Genomic DNA, 27,089 nt, shown 5'->3' on the forward strand with positions numbered 1-27,089 from the left:
TCAGTAAAACCGTGGCTAATCTGTATCTTAAATCCATCCTCCCACCTTTTCTCCATGTCCTTTTATACGTATTGCTATTAAAGAACCTACCAATCCCAGGTTTCAAATTATTCATTTACATTTGGGAACTTAGAAACATAGGCCATTCGGCCCCTTGAGCCTGCTCTCCCATTCAACTAAATCATGATTAATCTTCAACCTCAATGCCATTTCCTTGGGCTATCCACATATTTCTTGATATCTTTAATATGTAGAAATCTATCGATTCCTATCCTGAACATACTCAATGACTGGGCCTCCTTCAGCCCTCTGGGGTAGACAATTCCTGAGATCTACCATTCTCTACGTTGAGAAATTCCTCCTCCTCTGAGTACTAAATGGCCGACCTCTTATTCTGAGGCTGTGTTCCCTGGTTCTGGCATCCCCCCCCCCCCCGCCCCATTTAGTTTGCGTCATCAGCAAACTTGAAAATATTACATTGGGTCTCCGCATCCCAATACTGTGAATAGCAGCAGAAGGAAAATAAACTGGAAAATTATTCTTTAAAAATAGAAAATACATGAAACGTCACCTCTGATGGTCAATCACTGATATTTTTTATGCAAGCTAAATAGCCAAGCTGCGCACAGCAGGATCCCACAGACAATAGGCAAATTAAGAAGTCACCAGGTGGTTGTTTTTCTTGAAGAATAGTGTTGTTTGTGGGAGCAATGTTAACATAGAATAACATAGAACATACAGTATAGAAGGAGGCCATTCAGCCCATCAAGTCTGCACCAACCCACTTAACCCTCACTTCCACCCCATCCCCGCAACCCAATAACCCCTCGTAAATGTTTTGGTCACTAAGGGCAATTTATCATGGCCAATCCTCCTAACCTGCATGTCTTTGGACTGTGGGAGGAAACCGGAGCACCCGGAGAAAACCCACGCAGACATAGGGAGAACATGCAGACTCCACACAGATAGTGACCCAGCGGGGAATCGAACCTGGGACCCTGGCGCCGTGAAGCCACAGTGCTATCCATTTGTGCTGCCCAATTATGTTGGCCAGCGTATCCTAAGAAATTGCTACTGGTCTTTAAATAGTATAAACGCTGCACTTGGGTGCCTAGATTGGGCGCTTAGGTCTCTGGTGTGGGACTGTGGAGCTGGATTTTTTGAATTCAGAGGAGAGTTGGTGCCCCTGAGCCAAGGCAGTCAAGTTGGGGGGTTGTGAGCTTAACCTTGAGCACGCAGTCCAGGCAAATACTTTACTGCAACACTAAGGCAGTCGGACATTGGGCAGGATGTTCTGGCTCCGACTGCGGCAGGCATTGTCCCGGCAGGATTGGAAAATTTGGACAGCTATTCAGCTCTCCAAATTTTTCCTGTCCCGCCCGCGATTTTGCCCACTGCAGGTGGGACGGGAGAATCCCGGCCATTGTTGAAGAGGTTACCTTGTGGCCGTTATTTAAGGAGAAGCCGAGGATTCCTCCCCACCACACCAACTGATAATTATCTCTCAGGCAGCATCACTAAAAACACAATGGTTGCCACGTGAAACAAGGTGAGGTAAATTTATAGATCTTCGAATAAATTACCAGTTCTGTGCATAGAGAAAGAACAATTGCCATTGAGAATGTTGATTTTTATGTATGCTTTGAGCTGCAAAGACCTCCCTAACTTGCATTGTGTCACGTTGCTAGACCCCATCTTGACAATGCTACAACAACAACTTACATGCATAACTACTACGTCACAGGAACTTTATACAGAAATAACACCAAGCCACATAAGGAGATATTAGGGCAGATGGCCAAAGCGGTAGGTTTTAAGGAGCGTCTTAAAGGAGGAAAGCAAGATGACATGATGGGGCAAAGGGCCTCTTTCTGTGCTGTAAAACCATTTGATCCGATAGAGAGACACAGAGGTCAGGAGAAAATTCCAGAGCTTGACGGGGGGCCAGGCAGTAGAAGGAACGGCCATCAACGGTGAAGCAATTACAATTGGGAATGCACAAGAGGTCGGAATTAGAAGAGGATGGATATCCCAGAAGGTTTTGCCGCCTGGAGCAGATTACAGAGAAAGGGAGGGAAAAGGCCATGGAGGGATTCGGAAACAAGGATGAGAATTTTAAAATCGAGACATTGCTTGACTGAGTGTTGGTATACTACAACGAGCACAGGGTCGATAAAGAATGGAACTGGTGCAAATAAGGACAAGGACAGCAGAGTTTTGGATGACCTCATGTGTTCAGGAAGTGTCCGTTTACAGATTAAAAACGGCCTTTGCTCAGAAAACTCCCGTAACCTCCAGTGTACCGGCAGTTGAGTCGGTTTGCTACACCCGCTTGTAGTTACTTAATTTGAAATCCAACCAGTCCTATCTCACCTGACCTTCTGGCTTAGGCCAGGTGAGAGCTGTGCCATGGGTTTGCACGGCCTTCTGACCAGGGTCATAGCTTCGAAGGTAAGGAAGGCACATCCTCTTTTTACGGCACTGGGGAGGTTGGAGGGCTTGCGGGGTGGGGGGGTGCAGGCTGGGTTGGGTTAGTCGGGCAGGGGGGAGGTAATCGGGGGGTGTAGTGTGGTGTGTGGAGAATCTCATGGGGGAATCGTGGGATGGGGAGTCACTTATAGGGAGTTATCGGGTCATGTTGTGGGGGTTGGGGTTAGTCCTCTCGGGGGGGGGGGGGCGGCTGGTGAGGTCAAGAGGTCAGGGGAGCCCCATGTGAGGATCAGTGGAGATCATAGAATACCATAGAATCTCTAGAGAGCAGATGGAGGTCATTCAGCCCAGCAAGCCTGCACCGACCCTGTGAAAGAGCACCCGATCTCGGCTCACTCCCCCGTCCTATCCCCCGTAACCCCATCTAACCGTTGGACCCGAAGGAGTAATTTAGCGTGGCCAATGCAGCTAACCTGCAAATCTTTGGGCTGTGGGAGGAATCTGGAGCACCCAGAGGAAACCCACACAGACAGGGAAAGGATGTGCAAACTCCACACAGTCATCCAAGGTCGGAATTGAACGTGGGTCCCTGATGCTGCGAGGCAGCAGTGCTAACCCACTGTGCCACTGTGCATCCCAGTGCTCTCATCAATCAAAATTTAAAAGTGGTTTTAATTCTATTAATGTTATCAGGGTAACTATTATTGTATGATAGTCTGAACTGTCTGCGATTTGTGATTTATTTATCTAATCTTTCATTGTCAAAAGTATGAAGTTACTGTGAAAAGCCCCTAGTCGCCACATTCCGGCGCCTGTTCGGGTAAGCTGGTACGGGAATTGAACCCGCGCTGTTGCCGTTGTTCTACTTTACAAACCAGCCCACTGAGCTAAAATTTAAGTTGCACTTTCAGGATGGCACGGTGGTGCAGTCGTTAGCACAGCTGCCTGACGTCGCCAAGGGCTTGGGTTCGATTCCGGCAGCCTAACCCCCACAACCCAAAGATGTGCAGGGTGGGCGGATTGGCCAAGCTAATTGTCCCTTAATTGGAAAAACGTTTTTTAAAAATTGCACTTTCGAATGGTTTCCAGTGCAGGGCAATTACCCAAAAGGAAATTTGAATTCACGGGCAATTGGCGTGCATTCCTTACTGGAATCCCCTGCACGTCTTGGGGTGCTCCTCAATTACACTGTCCTGGAGCTCAGAATCTATGGGCTACCGCACTTTCTCTTGAAATCGGGTGGATTTTTCCATAGAAAATGCAGTTCATTGAATAGAAATGACCTTCCATAAGGCCATAAGACCATAAGACATAGGAGCGGAAGTAAGGCCATTCGGCCCATCGAGTCCACTCCACCATTCAATCATGGTTGATTTCAACTCCATTTACCCGCTCTCTCCCATAGCCCTTAATTCCTCGAGAAATCAAGAATTTATCAATTTCTGTCTTAAAGACACTCAACGTCCCGGCCTCCACCGCCCTCTGTGGCAATGAATTCCACAGACCTAGCTGAAGAAATTTCTCCTCATCTCTGTTCTAAAGTGACTCCCTTTTATTCTAAGGCTGTGCCCCCGTGTCCTAGTCTCCCCTGCTAATGGAAACAACTTCCCTACGTCCATCCTACGTCCTTCCCCTGGACTTGTACTCCCTCATGAGAAATTAATTATCTTTTTGTTTCATTAATGGTTGTGCCGTGGGTGAAACCTATGCGGAAACATAAAATAATATTAACTGAGCCCAACTATTTATTAACTGTTTGTGAGCACACAGGATGAGTGTTCATTTTCATAGTCTTTTCTCAATGCAAAACCTTAAAGGTTCTGAAGTTCTCAAATGCACTGTAATATTGATTAAACCTGAAAGGGCCTTTTTGGGTTGAAGGCCATTCATGCTTATCAAGGGTAAACCCCATAAAAACAACTTGAAAGCTTATCTTTAAAGCTTAGCCATACTGTTTTGATATACCGGCTGTAAGATAAGCTAGTGTTTGTTCTTTGCGTTTGAAGCCCCTCTCTGTCTGCATTTTGCTCCATGGTGGAATCTGTTACAAGTTGAGTAGTATATGCTGAATTTGTCAGCAAAGGCATCATTTAACGCGACTCAATACACTTCCGCCCTCCCTTCTGCATTCACATGTTGTTTTGCAAAACCATCGATTTTAAACCGCCCACAATAAAAATAGCCCAACTTGTCCTTGTGCTAAATATGCTGACAAAACATGAAAGTACAATCGCAACTGATTTTAAGTAAACTTCGCTCATTTCCATGGGGACCTGTTGGACTGTCTGGAATTTCTGAAAAGATTTTTGTCTAAGAAAACAGCTGATTGGTTCTGCTGATTTGGAAAGGAAAGAAAGGCTTGTTGAATGCTGAAGGCAGCTCTAAACGCACACATGTACTGCTTGCTCGATTAGAGAAACAAAGTGTCCGACTTAACCCTACATCACCCTGAAGCACGTCGTCGTCTTAATCCAGTGTCTACAATATAATCAGGAGCAAAAGCACCACAAGTGCGGCACGGTAGCGCAGTGGTTAGCACTTTTGCTTCACAGCACCTGGGTCCCAGGTTCGATTCCCAGCTTGGGTCACTGTCTGTGCAGAGACTGCACGTTCTCCCCGTGTCTGTGTGGGTTTCCTCGGATTTCCTCCCACAAGTTGGGATGAATCTGGATTGTCACTGTGAGTAGGGTTAGATTGTGAATGTTGATTGGATCAGGATTGTCACTGAGAGTTTGGTTGGGTTCCGAATGTCACTGGGAGTTCAATTGGATTGATACGGTCACCAGCAGTTGATTGCAGGATTTGTAAAATATTTTGCATGAAATTTTACATGTTAAAGAGTTGGACCAAACAGATTTGCGTAATTGTGCCAATCTAAGCAATTGTGAAAGATTTGTGTATGGGACGGTGAGCACACTGATTAGTTCCCTAACCTTCCCACCCCACCCCCCACCCCTCCATTTCATTGATAGCAGTAGGGCAAAACTGTTTTAGCTGATTTTCTTTTCTGCATAAGTACAAACAATCTCCAATTCCATGACATGGAAATGTATTGTACCATGTGGCCACAATGTCGTCTGCCTATTTTCAGCAAAAATGTCTTCACTTCATTCACAGCTGTCTGATGCCAAATAGGACCTGTCCCAAGAATCACATCTGGAACCGTTTTTTATGCAGATGCGTGATGGAATATGATTTCAGCAGCTTTCTGCCCCCTAAAGCTGACTCAGGTTAGTGGGTTTATTTTGTTTATTCATTTTGTTCTGTTCCGTCACCAGCAAAGGAGTATGTTGGACATGATGCATCCTGGCTCAGCAAAAGTCATCTCTGATTGGCTGGGGAGTTGCCATGGAGAAACCAACAAGGGACCAAAGGCTCCCAAAGCTCCCAGATAATTCAAAAAGGGGGCAAAGCTTGAGCGTTGCCAGGGACCCATTTCTAGTAATAAGAGTAGTGTATTCAAACTTTGTAACTTTTTTGAATTACCCAGGAGCCTGGGGGAGCCTATAGTTCTAAAATGCCATGACAATGCCTTGGCCAATCGGCTTTGACTGGCAACTCAGCAACACCCGGTCTAAGCTGTTGTGAACATTTGAAATTTGGCAGTCTTGCATTTGTCCTGATATGTGCAAGACGGAAAGCTTCGGCGATGTTCAGATTATTCTGAAGCACCCTGTAAACTTCTCATTTCTTCTTTTACTGCTTTGTTCTCAACCTTTCATTTCATCTTCATTTGGTCTCATTTTCAACTTCCTTTAATCTTCAGCTGCAGCATTTAACCCCACGGTCCTTTTCTTCTGGGTCACTCTCTAATCGCACTGCGGCTTCACAGCGCCACGGTCCCAGGTTCAATTCCCCGCTGGGTCACTGTCTGTGCGGAGTCTGCATGTTCTCCCCGTGTCTGCGTGGGTTTCCTCCGGGTGCTCTGGTTGCCTTCAACAAGTTCCGAAAGACGTGCTGTTAGGTAATTTGGACATTCTGAATTCTCCCTCTGTGTACCCGAACAGGCGCCGGAGTGTGGTGACTAGGGGCTTTTCACAGTAACTTTGTTGCAATGTAAGCCTGCTTGTGACAATAAAGATTATTATTTATCTGATGTGCTGTTTCTTTCCTTCATCCTCATCATTGCACCACCCCCCTCCCCCGGCCCTCATAAAACTATTTAACCTTCTGAATTGATGCTGCTACCCCTTTTAACCCTTTGGCTTTGCCCTCCCGATATTTTGCATCTTTTGAATCGAAATCATTTCCCCGTTCCTTCCCCCAACAGCTGTTACTGGAATATTTCCCAGCGATTCAATCCTTATTTTAAATATCCTGCCGATTGCTCTGCTTTGCCAAAATCAATACTAAAATGTAATTTTCCATCTTTTGCACCAAGGTTAGCTGTCAAGCCAGTTCATTCATTCTCCTGCAGGCAACTTGCAACTTGTTCCGGTCACAGTGCCTCACGGATAAGTTATCAGGCAGTTCAATAGGGATCAATATAATATAGAAATATCTTGGGCTTCTACTGGGAATAGGAACCATTTGACTGCAGGGAAACTGCTAATCAGTAAGATGTCGATTTGCGTATTTTGGGAAGTCTGATTCAGTTTACCCGAATGCTTTAACTGGCTTGGAGTCAGTTCCGGTACTTCACAGCTATATCGATCACGCTGAGCTGAGTGTGAAGAATAAGAGCAGCAGCTGTTAAAACAACCCCGCTGCCAACTTTGGCTTTATCCTGTCTCTCTATCTCTACTCCTGACCATAGAGCGATCCATTTTAATGACAGAGTTACTGGATCCAAAGGGTAAATATCTCAAGCCAATCACCGTAACCCCAGCGGGGCACCTGGCCGGTGAATATGCTTACCACATTGCGCAGCCAGCTCACCCTGGGGGCGTCTCACGCCCAGTTATAACAAGTGGTGCCGGAGCCCAATCGGACACAACACCAGGCCTCCGAAAGAAAGCATATTGTAATAATTAGACCACTTTAAAGAAGACGCCCATTAATCTGGCATCAACGGACAAAAATAGCCCCCAGTGCAGTCAGTTGAATGGAAATTGAAATTAAATGAAATGAAAATCGCTTATTGTCACAAATAGGCTTCAAATGAAGTTCCTGTGAAAAGCCCCTAGTTGCCACATTCCAGCGCCTGTTCGGGGAGGCTGATACGGGAATTGAACCCGTGCTGCTGGCCTGCCTTGGTGTGCTTTAAAAGCCAGCTCTTTAGCCCTGTGCTACCATTGCAATGGTACAGCAGGGGAGGCCACATAATTCCCAGGCTGGTATCCTTGTGGCTGTTTTGTGGCAATTCTTGTTCTTATGCAGGATCACCTCCTGTTCAGTTCTCATTTCTCCTTTACCGACACACAATGAGGAATAGCCTTCCTCTCTTGTGATGTGAGGACTATCAGCAATAAATTATTCCGTGGGTGATGGCAATTTGACAGTCTCAAACAAGCTTGACGGTGTTCCCAACTTTGAATTACCATTGCCAGCGTTAGCAGCCAACCATGTACTCATAGTAAATAGAAGCAGGAGGAGGCCATTTGGCCCTTCGAACCTGCTCTGTCAGTCATGGCTGATCATCAGGTTCAACACCCTGATCCCGCCTGCCCCTCGGTGGAGTACAGTTCCAACAACACTCAAGAAACTCAACACCATCCAGGACATTGGCACCCCTTCCACAAACATTCACTCCCTCCACCAACAATACACATTAGCAGCCGTGTGTACTAGCGACAAGGTAAAAGCCAATTACTGCGGATGTTGAAATCTGAAACAATAACAGAAAATCCGAGCTTTAACAATGAGTCATCAGACTTGAAACGTTCGCTCCCTTCTCCCTCCACGGATGCTGTCGGACCTGCTGAGATTGTCCAGTACTTTCTGTGTTTGTACCATCTACAAGGTGCACTGCAGGAACTCACCAAGGCTCCTTAGGCATCACCTTCCAAACCTATCGGGCTGGATTCTCCGCTGTCGGGATTCTCCATTGCGCCGGCAGCGCACCCATGCCCAGGGATTTCCCGATGGCATGGGGCTGCCCACAATGGGAATCCCTATTGACAGGAAACTGGTGCGGTGGGACGGAGAATCCTTCCCATGACCCCTAACGTATAAAAGGACAAGGACAGCAGATACCTGGGAAAACTATCACCTGGAGGTTCCCCTCCAAGCCACTCACCATCCTGACTTGGAAATATATCGGCGTTCCTTCATTGTCGCTGGGTGAAAAGCCTGGAACTCTCCAACAGCACTGTGGGCAGACCTACAACACAGGACTGCAGCGGCTCAAGAAGGTAGCTCAGCAGCACCATCTCAGGGGAAATTAGGGATGTGCAATAAACACTGGCCTAATCAGCAAAACCCAAATCCCTTGAATGAACAAGAGGCTACCTGACCTTAACAGCCAATCCTCAGCAGCATGCAGCTCACTGACTTCCCAATGAAAACAGGTGGCAGAGGCCACCGCGGGGGAGGTCCCAGAAGTACAAACCTCAGTACAAGCCATTTGTTTCAGAAGGGCAATGCTTATGAGGGAGGTCACCTGGGCCCACCTTTCCAGTTGGCACCCAAAGGAGCAGAACCTTTTGTCAGTGGAATATAGGTCAATGCTTCAATTAATCATCCCTATTTATTGAAGTTTAAGTCTTAGAGCTTTCAACTCAGCTACAACTAATATGGCATCGCAGATTGCACTTGATGTTGCAAAGGAATCATTTTTATTTCAGTTTTAATAAGCAGTAGGATAAACAAAATGGAGGATATTTGGTTGAAGCAAATAGTACATCTCACTGCACCAGGTTCATGTTTCTAGCATGTTATTTCTCAAACTTAGCTTACACGAGAGAAAAGAAAAGAGTGAGGTGACAACACCCTTCACCAGAATAAAAGCCCGCAGCAGAAACTAACTGGCCAACAGCAATTTGTCTGAAAACAGTTTTTGACCTGAAAAATAAGCAGCCTTTCAATCATGCTGTGTTTTCTTAAGTTATGTGGCAATATCCCAGTCAAAGAGGGGATTACATTGACAAGGGAGCTGTAAAATACTTTGGCTGCAATAAAACTTTTGAACGTTCCTTCCGGATAATGTAGTCTTTCTTCATTGAACACCAAATCCCAGTCCTGAACAGGGGGAAATCAATGGAAACGCAGTGATTGCCGCCAAAAACACTGGGCAGCCAGACCCTGAACAATAAGTTGTACAGAGATCCTATCCAGCACTGTGCGCAAATGTGTGGCAGAACAGCCAAATACATCACCAGAGTCCGCTGGCATTTGTATGTCAGCCCAGGCTCTTGCCACGGCAGACCCACGAAGTGCCAAATGTTGTCACAGGGTTTAGTCTCAGTGTGAGGAGTCAGGAGACCGTAGAGACTCGCAAGCAACAGAACTGTTCTTCAGCTCTATTGGTTTCGAATTTGGCGGAAATCTGGTGGAGCTGATCCAAGTTTGCTAATTATGAAGAGAGCACACAAAGACTTAAAAATAAAATTTGACTTGACTCATGCAAGCATCTTTCTTCTCATGGGGACCTTTATGCAGTTTGACAGCCGTGAGGGATGTCATGCCCAGATTTATTTGTTTCGATGGTTTTCTCTCCGCAGAAGCGCAAACCAATATTTGAGCCGTAAAGAACATCTGGTTTGGGTTTAAGAGGTCCTGGATGATGCTCTGATTAAAATCATGAACGAATGTTATTTTGGTTCAACCTTTTCAATTGCCGATTCAGTGAGCTGAAATACAGAGAGCGCCAAGATGATAGGGGTGGCAAACGGAACATGGCCAGGTTACAGTAAATGCTGTCCACGTCATTCTGTGCAATCTTTTGGAAGATTCTGTTCTATTATCATCGCCTTTCAAAATTCACACTGGGATTGCCTGGAATTTATATTACTCTTGTCACATTTATTATTGAATGTCAGTCTGTCATAAACTGCAAAGATACAGAGCTGATGTAATGAGCTCCTTACTGCTCGGCCTTCTTGATTGCACACTGCAGTGTCTAGATTTTCCAGTTGATCTTGTTGTAGTGCCAGTCAGGAAAGTTAGCTCATTAAACTATTGCTGGAGCAGAGGCAACTATTCTCTATCAATAGATCAACAATTACTTGCATTCATTTTTTAAAAATGTTTTTATTGAGGCATTTATATATATACATCAAACAACCAAAACCACAAAGAGAACAAGCAGGAAGTCACATAACAAGTAAATATCCAACACCCCAGCGCCTCTACCCTCCCTGCCGTTACCCTCCACCCACCCTGCCTCATTTTTTAACCCCAAAGTCCACCCTCCCCCCTTACTCCCCCTCCCCGGCGGCACGGTAGCACAGTGATTACCACGGTTGCTTCACACCGCCAGTTCCCATGTTCGATTCCTGCTTGGGTCGCTATCTGTGCAGAGTCTGCCCGTTCTCCCCTGTCTGCTCCACCGGATTTCCTCCAGGTGCTCCGGTTTCCTCCCACAACACGTGCTTGTCAGGTGAATTGGACGTTCTGAATTTGCCCTCAGTGTACCCGAACAGGCACCGGAGTGGGGCGACGGGGGGATTTTCACAGTAACTTCATTGCAGCGTTAATGTAAGCCTACTTGTGACAATAATAAAGATTATTACTATCATTATTATTACTTGCATTCATATAGAACCTTTATCACAGTAAAGCTTTCCCGAGGTGCTTCACAGGAATGTAACTGGACAAAAAAGAACTGGGGCTGGATTATCCACCACCTTCCAACCCCCAGACGCGTGGTTCTGGACAGCGCGCCGATCACTCGTGGCAGAATTCTCCTTTCCCGCTGCTGCCAATGGGAATTTCTGTTGAAAGCGCCCCGTGCAGTTGGGAAAACCGTGGGCGGAGTTGTGCTGCCGGCAGGACCAGAGAATTGCGCCGCCAGTAAACGGCTGGAAAATTCCGGCCCTGATGTCAAACCAAAGATGGGGACAATAAAATTGGTGACCAAAGAGATAGGTTGTGAAGAGTCCCTGAAAGGTGAAGAGAGAGGCTGCCAAGGTTTAGGGGAGGAATCCTAGAGTTTAGGGCTCAGACACTGAGGGCGCGATTCTCTGCTCCCCACGCCGCGTGGGAGAATCGTGGGAGGGCCCCCTGACTAATTTCACGACCCCCTGGCGCCCCCCCGCGATTCTCCCATCTCCCGCTCGGAAGAATCGGCGCTCGCCGTTTTTCACGGCGACCGGCGATTCTCCGACCCGGATGGGCCGAGCGGCCTGCCGTTCGCGACTGTTTCACGACAGCGGCAACCACACCTGGTTGCTGCCGTCGTGAAATCGCCGTGAGATGCCCGTTTTGGGCCTTGTAGGGGGCCTGGAGGGGAATGAGCACCATGACTGTGCTTGGGAGGGGACGGGCCTGTGATCAGTGCCCACCGATCGTCGGGCCGGCGTCTCCATTGGACGCACTATTTCCCCTCCGCCGCCCTGCAAGATCAAGCCGCCACGTCTTGCGGGGCAGCTGAGGGGAAAGACGGCCACCGCGCATGCGCGGGTTCGAGCTGTCAGCCGTCGTGACATCAGCCGCGCATGTGCAGATTGGAGCTGGCCAACCTGCGCATGCGCGGCTGACGTCACATAGGCGCTGCCGTCGCGTCACTCTCGGCGCGCCGCCCGGCGGCCGAGAGTTACGGAGCACCGCTCCTAGCCCCGCCGGGAGGGGAGAATAGGGAGCGAGGAGCGGCCTCCGAGGCCGTCGTGAAACTCGGCCGAGTTCACGACAGCCCTCCCGATTTTTCCCGGGAGCAGAGAATTCCGCCCAGTGTTATTTATTTGGAACCTGCTGAATGGCCAAAAGAACAAGTAGCTTCAGGTGAAAGCAGACCTGGTAACATAACAGCAGGACTCATCCACAGTTAGATCGCAAACTGGGATGTGTAGTAGCGTGGCCCAGGTGTCCAATCCTCTGATGTTCTTAGAGCCCTGGATGGAAACACTTGTTCACCACACTCACTCCCTGCATTGTGGACAAGACCAGCTATAGGTCTCTGTCTTGATTACGATGCATAACTTTGGAGCTCTGAATTTTTGTACGGTTAAAGAAACCAGTGTTTCCTGGTCATTACAATAGTAAGGGCCTAGTCTTCAGAGTTACTGGATATACTAATAAATGGCGCTAGAATTGTACAAATAAAGATGCCTGTCACAAGCTGCCCTCGGGTAGGTCCTTCTGACCTGCTGAAAGCAGATCTGCATCATATTGCTCACTTGAGACACAGTTTGGGGCTTTGAAAAGGTGTTATGATGACCTGGAATGTGTGGCATGCTACGCAAACAGACCTCCTAGGTGGGTTTAATCGAGGCCCTTCCCAGTTTTACGATTTAAAAAAATTTATTTTTGGAATATGGATGCCACTGGCTAGGCTAGAATTTATTGCCCATCCCTCGCTGCCCTTCAGAAATTGGTGGTGAGCTAGAACAAAGAACAAAGAAAAGTACAGCACAGGAACAGGCCCTTCGGCCCTCCAAGCCTGCGCCGACCAACTAAAATCTTCTACACTTCTGGGCTCTGTATCCCTCTATCCCCATCCTATTCATATATTTGTCAAGACGTCTTTTAAATGTCACTACCGTCCCTGCTTCCACCACCTCCTCCGGCAGCGAGTTCCAGGCACCCATTACCCTCTGTGTAAAAGACTTACCTCGTTCATCTACTCTAAACCTTGCCCCTCACACCTTAAACCTATGCCCCCTAGTAATTGACCCCTCTACCCTGGGAAAAAGTCTCTGACTATCCACTCTGTCTATGCCCCTCATAATTTTGTAGACCGCTATCAGGTCACTCCTCAACCTCCGTCGTTCCAGTGAAATAAAAAGAAGTTTATTCAACCTCTCCTCATAGCTAAGGCCCTCCATACCAGGCAACATCCTGGTAAATCTCTTCTACACCCTCTCTAAAGCCTCAACATCCTTCTGGTAGTGTGGCAACCAGAATTGAACACTATACTCCAAGTGTGGCCTAACTAAGATTCTATACAGCTGCAACATTGACTTGCCAATTTTTATACTCAATGCCCCGGCCAATGAAGGCAAGCATGCCGTATGACTTCTTGACTACCTTCTCCACCCATGTTGTCCCTCTCAGTGGCCTGTGGACGTGTACACCTAGATCTCTCTGACTGCCAATACTCTTGAGGGTTCTACCATTCACTGTATATTCCCTACCTGCATTAGACCTTCCAAAATGCATTATCTCACATTTGTCCGGATTAAACTCCATCTGCCATCTCTCCGCCCAAGTCTCCAAACGATCTAAATCCTGCTGCATCCTCTGACAGTCTCCATCGCTATCCGCAATTCCACCAAACTCTGTGTCGTCCGCAAACTTATCAATCAGACCCGTTACATTTTCCTCCAAATCATTTATATTTCTTCTTGAATCATTGCAATCCCTAATATTCCTAATAATAGTAAAGCAGTTACTGTCTTCCTTTGGGGGACAGCAGTTCAAAGACGATGGACCTGGACTTGGAAAATAGAATCCAAGTCGATCTTGTTCTGCAGGATTGAGAATGTAAAAGCTGAACAGGACAGGTCTCCAGTGCACCCCCCCCCCCCCCCCCCCCCCCCCCCCCCCGGCCCACCCTCGTGTGTCTGGGGCCTGTGCTTCTTCCAGCTCAGCCCAAATAACTCTGCAAGTCAATGCCCTGCAAGTAATCCCGACTGGATAAACATTAGGAAGTTTATACTACACTGGGAGGCTGTGCAGGTTAAGCTGATTGAATGTAGGAAGACACTGTGCATGTTTGGCTGTACTTAACCCTTGACAATGCAATACCTGTGCCATAATGGCCTGGATTTAAATAAATGGTGTTTTTGCCATTCTTTAACTCGCCATTTAAAGCATAGATTGTGGCGACTTATCCTTTGATATCTTCTGACTTTTCCTTTATGAAGCACCCTTCAGAACCTTAGGCTGTCCCAAGCCACTTCACAGCCAAAACTTTGAAGAAGTGTCGTTGAAGAAGAATAGAATAATAATAACCTTTATTGTCACAAGTAGGCTTACATTAACACTGCAATGAAGTTACTGTGGAAATCGCCGAGTCGCCACATTCCGGCACCTGTTTGGGTACACTGAGGGAGAATTCAGAATGTCCAAATCACCAAACAAGCGCTTCTTTCGGGACTTGTGGGAGGAAACCAGAACATCCGGAGGAAACCTAGGCAGACACGGGGAGAACTCCGCACAGACAGTCACCAGAGCTGGGAATCGAACCTGGGTACCTGGAGCTGTGAAGGAACAGTGCTAACCACTGTGCTACCGTGCCGTCACTGTTGCAATGTAGGGGCAGCCAAATTGGGCATAGCACACGCCCACAAATAGAAATGGGATAATAACCTAATTAAAAGTGTTTGCAATTAAATATTGGCCAGGAAACCCACCTGGGACAGCAAAGGGGCAGGTATGGCTGAAGCCCCTGCCTTTTGAGACCAAGATGAGACTGTGGTCCCGGATCGAAGGCTGACATCTTGCTCAAAAAGAATTAAGAGAAGTAATGTTTTTGTTGTCCAGGTCCATGACCTCTTGCCGAAAAGGAACATTTCAGTGGGAGAGATGAACGTTTCAGTTGTGCTTTGTGAAGGACGTCGGTATCTTGTTTCTACATCTGAATCCATTTAATCACCAAAGCATCGAGGGAAAAAAAATCAAACAATGGAAACTCCAACCAGACAATGCTCAAAGGAGGGAAATGTGCCTTCACGCTTTGCGTCAAACATTTTACGAACTGCAGACGGGTTATTTTGCAGTATATTTTACAATTTATTGAGTCCCATTTCCTGATAGAATGCCTCTGTTTTTATTCCTTTCACAGATGGAGACACCGGCTTCTACAGTGTCTGTGGGCCTAATAAAGAACTGGATGAGGATACGTGTCAGTGTGTCTGTAAAGGAGGCCGACACCACACCCACTGTGGGCACCACAAAGAGCTCGACAGGGACTCGTGCCAGTGCGTATGTAGAAATGGACTGTATCCCGCCATTTGTGGCGCCCACAAGCAATTTGACGCAGATTCTTGCCAGTGTGTTTGCAAAAGAAGCTGTCCAAGAAACCAGCCTTTAAACCCAGCAAAATGTGCCTGTGAATGTACACAGTCTCCAAATAAATGCTTTCTGAAAGGAATGAGGTTTCACCCTCCGACCTGTAGGTGAGTGTTAGGCCAATTCACACCTCAGCTAAGGTTTGCTTTGTTCCAGAGTGATATTAAATGCAAGTTGTAATTGAATTCTTTGAGACATTTTAACAACGTGATGAAGTGCTACGTTAAACATCTTTCTTTCTTCAAAATTCATTCACAAAATGTGGGCACCACTGACAAGATCAGCATTTATTTCCCATCCCTAATTAGAACATAGAAAAATACAGCACAGAACAGGCCCTTTGGCCCACGATGTTGTGCCGAATTTTTGTCCCAGATTAAGAACAAATTAATCTACACCCCATCATTCTACCGTAATCCATGTACCTATCCAATAGCCACTTGAAGGTCCCTAATGTTTCCGGCTCAAACTACTTCCACAGGCAGTGCATTCCATGCCCCCACTACTCTCTGGGTAAAGAACCTACCTCTGATATCCCCTCTATATCTTCTACCATTTATCTTAAATTTATGTCCCCTTGTAATGGTTTATTCCACCCGGGGAAAAAGTCTCTGACTGTCTACTCTATCTATTCCCCTGATCATCTTATAAACCTCTATCAAGTCGCCCCTCATCCTTCTCCGTTCTAATGAGAAAAGGCCGAGCACCCTCAACCTTTCCTCGTAAGACCTACTCTCCATTCCAGGCAACATCCTGGTAAATCTCCTCTGCACCTTTTCCAAAGCTTCCACATCCTTCCTAAAATGAGGCAGCCAGAACTGCACACAGTATTCCAAATGTGGCCTTACCAAGGTTTGGTACAGCTGCATCATCACTGCACGGCTCTTAAATTCAATCCCTCTGCTAATGAACGCTAACACACCATAGGCCTTCTTCACAGCTCTATCCACTTGAGTGGCAACTTTCAAAGATCTATAAACATAGACCCCAAGATCTCTCCGCTTCTCCACATTGCCAAGAACCTTACCGTTAACCCTGTATTCCGCATTCATATTTGTCTTTCCAAAATGGACAACCTCACACGTTTCAGGGTTATACTCCATCTGCCACTTCTCAGCCCAGCTCTGCATCCTATCTATGTCTCTTTACAGCCGACAACAGTCCTCATCATTATCCACAACTTCACCAAACTTCATATCGTCTGCAAATTTACTGACCCACCCTTCAACTCCCTCATCCAAGTCATTAATGAAAATCACAAACAGCAGAGGACCCAGAACTGATCCCTGCAGTACGCACTGGTAACTGGGCTCCAGGCTGAATATTTGCCATCCACCACCACTCTCTGACTTCTATCGGTTAGCCAGTTTGTTATTCAACTGCCCAAATTTCCCACTATCCCATGCCTCCTTACTTTCTGCATAAGCCTACCATGGGGAACCTTATCAAATGCCTTACTAAAATCCATGTACACCACATCCACTGCTTTACCTTCATCCACGTGCTTTGTCACCTCCTCAAAGAATTCCATAAGACTTGTGAGGCAAGACCTACCCCTCACAAATCCGTGCTGACTATCCCTAATCAAGCAGTGTTTTTCCAGATGCTCAGAAATCCTATCCCTCAGTACCCTTTCCATTACTTTGCCTACCACCAAAGTAAGACTAACTGGCCTGTAATTCTCAGGGTTATCCTTATTCCCTTTTTTGAACAGGGGCACTGCATTCGCCACTCTCCAATCCCCTGGTACCACCCCTGTTGACAGTGAGGACAAAAAGATCATTGCCAACGGCTCTGCAATGTCATCTCTTGCTCTCCATAGAATCTTTGGATATATCCCGTCAGGCCCGGGGGACTTGTCTATCCTCAAGTTTTTCAAAATGCCCAACACATCTTCCTTCCTAACAAGTATCTCCTCGAGCTTACCAGTCTGTTTCACACTGTCCTCTCTAGGTCTAATTAACCTTCAGAAGGTTGCGGTAGACTGCCTCTTTGAACCTCTGCAGTCCACGTGCTGAAGGTGCTCGCACAGCGCTGTTATGAGTAGTTTCGGGACAGAATGGCAATGACGGAACAGCGATATATTTCCAAGTTAGGAAAGTGTGCCACTTGGAAGGGATGGTGCTCCTGTGTGTCTGCTGCCCTTGTCCTTCTACAGAGTAGTTTTGCCGTGCGGTGAATGCTAGGGCGCATCGTGCAGCTACAATATGCTGCAGTTGAAGGGAATGGATCTTAAAGCAAGTGGATGGGGTGGCGATCAAATTGACTTTTTCTTAATATCGTCAAGCATCTTGGCTATTGTCTGAACTGCATCCATCCAGGCAAATGGGTTTTATTCCTACACATTCCTGAATTGTGCTGTGGAGATGATAGAGATGCTTTGGGAGTCAGAGGTTAACTATTCACCACAGAATGTGCAGCATGTGGCTGATCTTAATCAGTTCCTGGCCAACAGTGGGTGACGGCATTGCCATTGAATGCTTGGCCTTCTGGCATGAAGATGGTGGTGGAAGAAAAACATAAGAAAGAGGAGCAGAGGAGGCCATGCAGCCTATCGAACCTGCATTCTGCCATTCAATCCACTCACAGTCGATCTTCGACATCAACTCCATTTCCCTGACTGTTCACCATTCCCTTTGATTCCCTTAAGTGACCAAAGATTTGTCTAGCCCCGCCTCAATATATTCAATGATGAACCATCCACAACCCTCTGGGGAAGAGAATTACAAAGATTCAAAACCCTGGGCTGGATTCTCCCCTACCCGGCGTGACGGAGGGTCCCGGCGTAGGGGAGTGGTGCCAACCACTCAGGGGTCGGGCCTCCCCAAAGGTGGGGAATTCTCCCCACCTTTGGAGGCTAGCCCCGCGCCGGAGTGGTTGGCACCAGAAGACTGGCGCAAAAAACCGGCGCCCCCGGCAGTGGGACTGCTGGAAGGCTTTCGCCGGTTGGCGCATGCGCCGGCAGTGACATCACCACCGGCGCATGCGCGATGTGGGTTTCTCTTCCGCTTCCGCCATGGCGGAGGCCGTGGCGGCCGCGGAAGGAGAAAGAGTGCACCCAGGGCACTGGCCCGGAGTCTGAGCGGGGGGCCCCGATCGCGGGCCTGGCCACCGTGGGGGCACCCCCGGGGTCCGATCGCCCCCCACCCCCCAGGACCCCACGGCCCGCTCGCGCCGCTGATCCCGCCGTTACAGAGGTGGTTCAAACCTCGGCGGCGGGAGAGGCCTCCCAGCGGCGGGACTTCGGCCCATCCGGGCTGGAGAATCACTGCAGGGCCCTCGCCGATCGGAGTGGCGAGATTCCCGCCACCGCCACTTCCCGGGTGGCGGAGAATCTCTGCCACGGCGGGGGCGGTTTTTCGGCGGCCCCAGGCGATTCTCCGACCCTGCTGGGGTTCGGAGAATTTCGCCCCCTTTTTGTGAGTAAAATATTTAAAAGTTAGTTGTGTGAAATGAATTAAATAAGTATCGAGTGGGGTTTTACAGCCCTGTCGCGGGGCAGGGGCATGAAACGCGGTGAGCTGGAAAACCCCTCCCCCGGCAGTGAGGTCTGTAACATTCTGGTCCTAGAATAAATTTAAAATTAAATAAATGAACAAAGTAAATATCGAACCTTTTACAACCTTTGGGCATCCCAAACACTTCACAAACAGTGAAATAGTTTTGAAGTGTAGCCACTGTTGCATTATAGGATAGGACGACACAGAGGCACAATGGTTAAAACTGTTGCCTCACAGCGCCAGGGACTTGGGGCTCGATTCCGCCCTTGGTTGACTGCGTGTGTGGAGTTTTCAAGTTCTCCCTGTGGAGGCGTGGAGTTTCTCCTGATGCTCCAGTTTCCTACCACAGTACAAAGATGTGCAGGTTCATAGAATCATAGAATTTACAGTGCAGAAGGACACCATTCAGCCCATCGAGTCTGCACCAGCCCTTACAAAGAGCACCCTACTGAAGCCCACGTATCTACCCTATCCCTGTAACCCAGTAACCCCCACAACATTTTTTGGACACTAAGGGCAATTTAGCATAGCCAATCCACCTAACCCACACATCTTTAGACTGTGGGAGAAACCGGAGCAGCCGGAGGAAACCCACGCAGACACGGGGAGGATGTGCAGACTCCGCACAGACAGTGACCCAAGCCGGAAATCGAACCTGGGACTCTGGAGCTGTGAAGCAACTGTGCTAATCACTGTGCTACCATGCTGCCCTTGGGTGGATGGTTGGTTGGGTGGATTGGCCATGCAAAAATTACCCCTTAATGTCCAGGGCTGTGCACATTAGGTGGGATTACAGGGATAGGACGGGGGAGTGGGCCTAGGCAGGGTGTTCTTTCAGAGGGTCGGTGCAGACACGATGCTGAATGGCCTCCTTCTCCACTGTAGGAATACTACAATTCTATGGTCTCACCTGCCAGAATTTTACATTGATCTGGCTGTCTCACACCTGACCCGAAGCACGTGTAATCGGGCGAGAAGATGTCAGATACTTGCCTGATATTTTGGTCAGCGAGCACGAGCAGGAGTTAGAAGCGGCCCGCTGACAATCAAGCGGGCAATTTGACCCATCAAGGGGCCAGTTGAAAGCTATTTTACGTGACCCGTCCTATTCCCAACCTCCGGCAATCTTTCCCAGTGCACATTTCATGCTAGCTGCCTGTTAATTTGCCAGCCAAATTAAAATTGCGTTCTGGGGCTGATCGTGGTCAGAAGCGCGTTTTGTGCCTGTTTCCGGTCCGTCGAGCACGCACCCACAATGGCTGCAAAATGTACATCCTTCTGGTTTGAATCTGAATGCATAATAATAATAATCCTTATTATTGTCACAAGTAGGCTTATATTAACACTGCAATGAAGTTACTGTGAAAATCCCCTAGTCACCACATTCCGGGTCCTGTTTGGGTACACAGAATTCAGAATGTCCAATTCACCTAACAAGCACGTCTTTCGCGACTTGTGAGAGGAAAGCGGAGTACCCGGAGGAAATACACGCAAACACGGGGAGAACGTGCAGACTCCGCACAGACAGCAACCCAAGCCGGGAATCGAACCTGGGACCCTGGCACTGTTTTGCTAACCCAAGGATCAGTGTGATAAACCTTCGCTGCACTCCCTCTCGAGCAAGAACATCCTTCCTCAAATAAGGAGACGAAAACTGCACACATTATTCCAGATGTGGCCTCACCAAGGCCCTGTATAATTGCAGCAAGATATTCTAGCTCCTGTACTCAGAGCCTCTCGCTATGAAAGCCAATACACCATTTGCCTTCTTTGCCACCTGCTATACCTGCATGCTTACCTTCAGCTGCTGGTGCACAAGGACACCCAGCACTTGTTGCAGATTGCCCTCTCCTCAGGAGAAAACTCTCCTCAACTCTGTCTTAAAATTTATAAACTATTTTCCCTGGCTTTCGTCTCTCCCACAAGTTGCCACATCCTCACAGTATCCACCCTGTCGATCTCCCTCAGGATCTGATATGTTTCAACAAGATCACCTCTCCTTCCTCTAAAGTAGAATGGATATAGTCCCAACCTGTTCAACCTTGCCTCTTAAGACAACCCATTCATCCCAGGAATGAGTCCAGTGAATTCCTTGAATTGCTTTTAAAGCAATTATATATATTTTTTAATAAGGAGATCAAAGCTATACAAAGTATTTTAGATGTGGTCTCGCCAAGGCTCTGTAAAACTGCAATGAAACTTCCCTCCTTTTTTATTGAATTCCTCTTGCAGAAAATGCCAACCTTTCAGCTTCTGACCGGCCTGCTAGATGAAACATAGGAAGAGGAATAGGCCATTCAGCCCCTCAAGTCTGCTCCAGCATTCAATTACATCATGGTGGATCTGCGTCCCATCTCCACTGAGCCACCTTGGTTCCATAAACTTTAATACCTTTAACTAATAAAAGTCGCAGTTTGAACGGGATGATCACTTTGAGCTCCATCTGCCAAAGTTTCCCCCCCTCGTTCAATCCACGCTCGTTTAATCTGCCCCTGTCCATCCCACTTACTGTGCAAATGGTAACATTTTCAGTATTTTGACTTTTCATTTCAGATTTTCCACATGAATGCTTCTCCCTCTACCTGGCACCTCATCCCAAATAGATATTTCCATTTTGACTCCAGCTCTTCCTACTGTCACGCAATGCAAAGTTACACAGCTAAACTGAGCAGCTTATCAGCACGGGAGCATAATGGTTAGCACTGTGGCTTTACAGCGCCAGGGTCCCAGGTTCGATTCCCAGCTTGGGTCACTGTCTGTGCGGAGTCTGCACGTACTCCCCATGTCTGCGTGGGTGGGTTTCCTCCGGGTGCTCCGGTTTCCTCCCACAAGTCCCGAAAGACGTGCTGGTTAGGTGAATTGGACATTCTGAATTCTCCCTCCGTGTACCTGAACAGGCGCCGGAATGTGGCGACTACGGGCTTTTCACAGAAACTTCATTGCAGTGTTAATGGAAGTCTACTTGTGGCAATAAAGATTATTATGGCATGGTAGCACAGTGGTTAGCACTGTCGCTTCACAGCTCCAGGATCTCAGGTTGAATTCCCGGCTTGGGTCACTGTCTGAGCGGAGTCTGCACGTTCTCCTCGTGTGTGCGTGGGTTTCCTCTGGGTGCTCTGGTTCCCTCCCACAGTCCAAAGATGTGCAGATTAGGTGGATCGGCCATGCAAAATTGCCCTTATTGTCCAAAGGGGTTGGTTGGGGTTGCTGGGATACGGGGATAGGGTGAAGGTGTGGGCTTAGGTGGGATGCTCTTTCTAAGGTCTGGTGCAGACTCGATGGACCGAATGGCTTCCTTCTGCACTGTAGATTCTTTGCTTATGTCTTAACATCAGAGGTTGGAAAGAATATCCTGTAAAGCCCCAAGCAGCATAGTTAACCAGCAGATATCAAAACATAAGTGTACACAATAGAAAATGAAATCTCCTGTTTGTCGAAGATACGTTTTATTTATTCTTTATGCAGCAAATGCAAAATCCCTACACCAAGCAGTCTTTCCCAGTTCTGCTATGTTCATAGAATCATAGAATTCCTCCAGTGCAGAAGGAGGCCATTCTGCCCATCGAGTCTGCTTCCAAACCCTGGAAAGAGTATCCCACCCAGCCCACACCTCCACCCTATCCCCGATTGTTGGTGATGTTCACCTCTAGGGGTTTGAAGCTGTCAACCATCTCGACCTCGGCACCATTGAGGCAGACAGGGGTGTGTACAATACTTTGCTTCCTGAAGTCAATGAGCACTTTTAACTGCGTGCTTCCCAGCACTCGCAGTGCCGAGAAATACATGGCTATACAACGCATTGTATAATGGGCCTCAGCGGGGAACTCGCGACCAAGGCTGCACATAGCCCCATTCTGTACACTGGGGAGCGCCGTTTGCCAGACTTCCCCAGTGTAGCAAGAGATCGGGACGCCATTTTCCAAAGCCCCAGCCCATGCAAGGAACCCCCAGCCCAATCACGCATGTGCAGAAAATACCAGTTTGGCACCACTAACCTGGTACCCTGGCAGTACCACTTTGCCACCTTGGCAGTGCCAGGCTGGCATGTAATGGCACTGCCAGGGTGCCCAGGTGGCACCAGCACGGCCAGGGTACCACCCTGCCAAAAGAAAGCATACAGCTGGGGGCCTCTGATCCCCTGGCAGACCCCCATGAGTGCCGTTCCGCCTGGCCCCGTTTGTAGGGACCATCGCTGAACAGCGCTCGCCCGAGTTCTCTGAGGGGAAGGGGATGGATCCCAAAGCCTCAGGTACCTCGGAAATCTGCACATTAGAGTGAAGCTAACTATGTTGCTCTAATATGCAGACTTGCAAAAAGTGATCCCGCCCACAATGAGCGAGATTTATATTACAACATCTCGCGAGATCGTGTTGCGAGCCAGGTAGATCCTGGGAGCGCTGTCTCCTGGCTTTTATCTGCCACGCTACGCCGCGGTGGGCTGCTTTTCAGGTGCAGCATGGCCATTGGATTGCGCAGTGCGTGTGTGTGGTGATCAGGACCAAACTGAGGCACAGTAATCTGCTCCTGAGTTTGAGAGTGCGAGTGCTGAGGCTTAGAGGGTGGAGGTCACAGCCCCCCACGTTTTATTACGGTTGAGTAAAACCAAACCTTATATCAACCCCATTATCTAGCAACCTGAGAACATTCACCAACCAGTTTGTTATTCTTCCTGTGATAAATGGGTAATAGAGGAATATTTTTGGATGGAGACGTGCACTCCACGATTAATTAACTCACAATCTCGTTAGTGTCAGCCAGAATCTATTTCGAACCTTCTGCTGCTAATTTTTGTCTAATTTATGTAACCCTAATCTGTCTCTTTTCACATAATGAATGTCCGTTGGCAGAACTGGATCTCTCTGTAAACATTCAGTCATGACAGGAGCAAAGCCGCAAAGGGGACTATTTTTAGCACAGGCTCTTGTGTATGAAGGTGGAGTGTTTAAATTAGAGAAGGACTGTATCATGAGTAAAGATAGCATGAGGTTTCCTTCCTTGAATTTCATATTTCCCCATTGCTCACATCACAGTACACCACTGTTAACGGTAATTTAACTCATAGGAACCTTCAGGAAAGGCCATGCATATTTTGCTGTTTAATTACAAAAAATCCACCTCTGGAGAATTGGAAACTTGGGCGGGATTTTCTCAGCCCAGGGCCAGGCCGGAGAATCCCCGCAACCAACGCGAATCATGCCATGCTGCCCCGACGCGGCACACGATTCTCCGCAGAGCGGAGAATCAGTGCCATTGGCGCCAGCGTGGTTGACGCGGCACCAATCTAGGGCCGCTCTACGCGGCCGGCCTTCCGATTCTCAGGCCGGGATGGGCCGAGCAGCCCTCGTAGAAACGGCAAGTCCCACCGGCGGCGTCCACACCTGCTCTCAGCTGGCGGGAACTCAGTGTTGAAGGGTCGGGTGGCGGCCCGTGGGGGGGGAGGGGTGGTCCAACCCCGGGGGGGGGGGGCTCCGATGTGGCCTGGCCTGCAATCAGGGCCCACCGATCGGCTAGGCGGCCTCCTTTCTTCCGCGCCAGCCTCTGTACCCTTGCGCCATGCTGTGTCGGGGCCGGCGCGGACAAGGGAGACACCGCACATGTGCGGAAATCGCGCCAGTGAAACTGTGCATGCGCGGGTTCGCACCGGTCCCACTGCGCATGCGCACATCCTCCGGCCCCCATTCCACCGGCGGATCAGCAGCTGGAGTGGCTTGAAACGCACCAGCGCCGTGCTGGCCCCCGGTCAGAGCCAGAATTGCTGATCCTGGGGCCATGTTGACACCATCGAAAAACACAATGGCGTTTCTGACGGCGTCAACACTTAGCCTCAGGATCAGAGAATCCCACCCTTTATATTTATGGGAGAAAAAATGGTTTGCAGTATTTGGATCTGAAGCAAGCTTGCCTACCATGGCTCTGAATGTGGGTAAGCAGCTTTATCAACACAACAGCAATTGTTCATGAACAGATGAAATAACTATTAGTGTTTAAACTTCACTATAAGGGTTACTGTTGCACAAGCGCTAACCATGGATTTTTGTTTTAAATTTAGAGTAGCCAATTCATTTTTCCAATTCAGGGGAAATTTAGCGTGGCCAGTCCACCTACCCTGCACATCTTTGGTGAAACCCACGCAAAACATAGGGAGAATGTGCAAACTCCACACAGACTGTGACCCAGAATCGAATCTGGGACCTTGGCGCCGTGAGGCAGCAATGCTAACCACTGCGCCACTGTGTTGCCCTTGTTAACCATGGATAATGGCTTCATTAAAAATGTAACAAATGGATTAAGTGTTGGTGATTGTTACCAGACAGTATAATTTCAAAGGCTATTGATCAATTAGTCTCTTAAATGTGATTTTATTTTGATGATTCCAGCAATGAAAGTAAGGGCAGAAGTACCCCAGTTTTCTGCTTATCACATTCTTTTCTACCTATAAAATTGGGTTGGGATCATTGCTATGTCAATAATTATTTGGTAAGGGAACAGGATGAGTATTTTGGCTTTGCCTCCATGACACACCATCCCTAACCATTTGTCACCTCAATAGTTCAAAGCCTTCTCCTTAAATAAAGGGAACAACGGTGGAGATAAGCTGCCAAACAGAAATGTCTAAATGATCTAGCCCTTCTGACACAGGTAATTCAGCCTGGCTGTGCGCTTTGTTGAGTGGTTGGTTGGTCCGATTGTAATTTGTGCAGGTTTGGACTCCATTTATTCTAATCCTTGTTTTCAAATCACACCACTATCATCGCTCTCTATCTCTGGAAAACGGCCTCTTGAATCTCCCAATTTCATAACTCACCATTAACTATAGAGTACCTTTACTCTGCGCTTCCCTCTCTAAACCGCTTTGTCTCTCTCTCTCCCTCCTCCTGAGAATACGCCTTGACACCTATCACTTTGACCAATCTGTCCTAATATCTCAATCAATTCAATATAAAATTTGATCATAATATTCCTTTGAAGAGTTTTGAGGTTTTTTTTTACATTAAAGGCGCTATTTAAATGTTGCTGTTACGTAGTCCACAAGGTCAAGGTGCACCCCCATGATAAATTGTTGTATGCAGTGCTAAAAAAGCTGGTATAGCCCTCGTGCCACGATTTGAAATCTCCCAATATGAGAATGATTGACCGTTAAATCGATGGACTAAGGCAATGATCTTGATTCTTTTATACCCCACAGTTGCCACAGTCCACCCTGTGGAGCTCGGTCAAGACGCTGTAGCCAAGGACTTTCGTTTAGCCGGGAGGTATGTCGTTGTGTCCCCACATACTGGAGAAGACCGCACAATGACTATTATTGACGTTGACTGCCATTTGGCAACAAAGGAGCCATTGCCAGACTTTTACGTGGACGCTTCTACCAAGAGGAAGGACATTGTGTAAAAAAAGAAGATGCGTACTATCTACATCTTGGATTCAGCAGTGCACCAGAGACGCGGGAGGGCCCGAAGCAATCCCAACACTGCACGGTTAAAAAAACAAAGTACAGCCGTACAATGTAGAACCCTACCTGGAGGCTACAAGTCATGCAGAGGACTTGCCCGGGCTTCGTGTGACACACCGATGTCCAAAAGGTCTAGATCTTTTCAAGCTAATTTTTGTTTTTAAGATAATGAATCTATATCTAATTTATTGCCACCAAAATGTTGTGCAACATTCCTGTTCATAACAGTTAACAACTGTAAGAGCTCACTGTGATCAGTATTTTTATATCATGTAAAATATCTTTAAAATAAATGGCAAAAGTGTATTGTACATCATGTATCCATTGTAGGGTTAACCCAATGTCGTGAGTTGAAGTTACCAATTATTTCCAATGTAAAGGGATATAATATGAGGGAAAACAGGCTTGTGACTACAAATGGACTGGGAAACAATAAACCAACAGGCTTGAGAGGCTAAATGCTAATGGTGGGATTGGAGAAATTTCCCTTCTCGCCCATGACGATGCTCACTGCTGACCGGACTGGAAAATCCTGGTCTGAGAGACTGTTTCCCCTGGCTGGAGAGTTTAAAATGAAGGGTCATAGTCTCGGGTAAGAAGTCCTCCATTTTGACTTGAGATGAGGAGAAATTTCTTTACTCAGAGTTGTAAAATTCTCT

General features: G+C 47.7%; 1 protein-coding gene across 1 annotated transcript in view; it reads left to right on the top strand.

Moving 5' to 3' along the window:
- The window catches only part of vegfc (vascular endothelial growth factor c), a 203,180-nt gene extending 176,439 nt beyond the window's left edge, over window positions 1–26,741 (top strand). Inside the window, exons 5-7 of the mRNA XM_038805755.1 lie at window positions 5,548–5,660; window positions 15,254–15,587; window positions 26,167–26,741. Coding sequence (XP_038661683.1) covers window positions 5,548–5,660; window positions 15,254–15,587; window positions 26,167–26,287 — 568 coding nt within the window. The 3' untranslated portion in view covers window positions 26,288–26,741. The remainder of the gene's footprint in view (window positions 1–5,547; window positions 5,661–15,253; window positions 15,588–26,166) is intronic.
- The last annotated feature ends 348 nt before the right edge of the window (window positions 26,742–27,089 follow it).

The sequence above is a fragment of the Scyliorhinus canicula genome, chromosome 8 (genome assembly GCF_902713615.1).
Source record: "Scyliorhinus canicula chromosome 8, sScyCan1.1, whole genome shotgun sequence".
Classification (NCBI taxonomy): domain Eukaryota; kingdom Metazoa; phylum Chordata; class Chondrichthyes; order Carcharhiniformes; family Scyliorhinidae; genus Scyliorhinus; species Scyliorhinus canicula.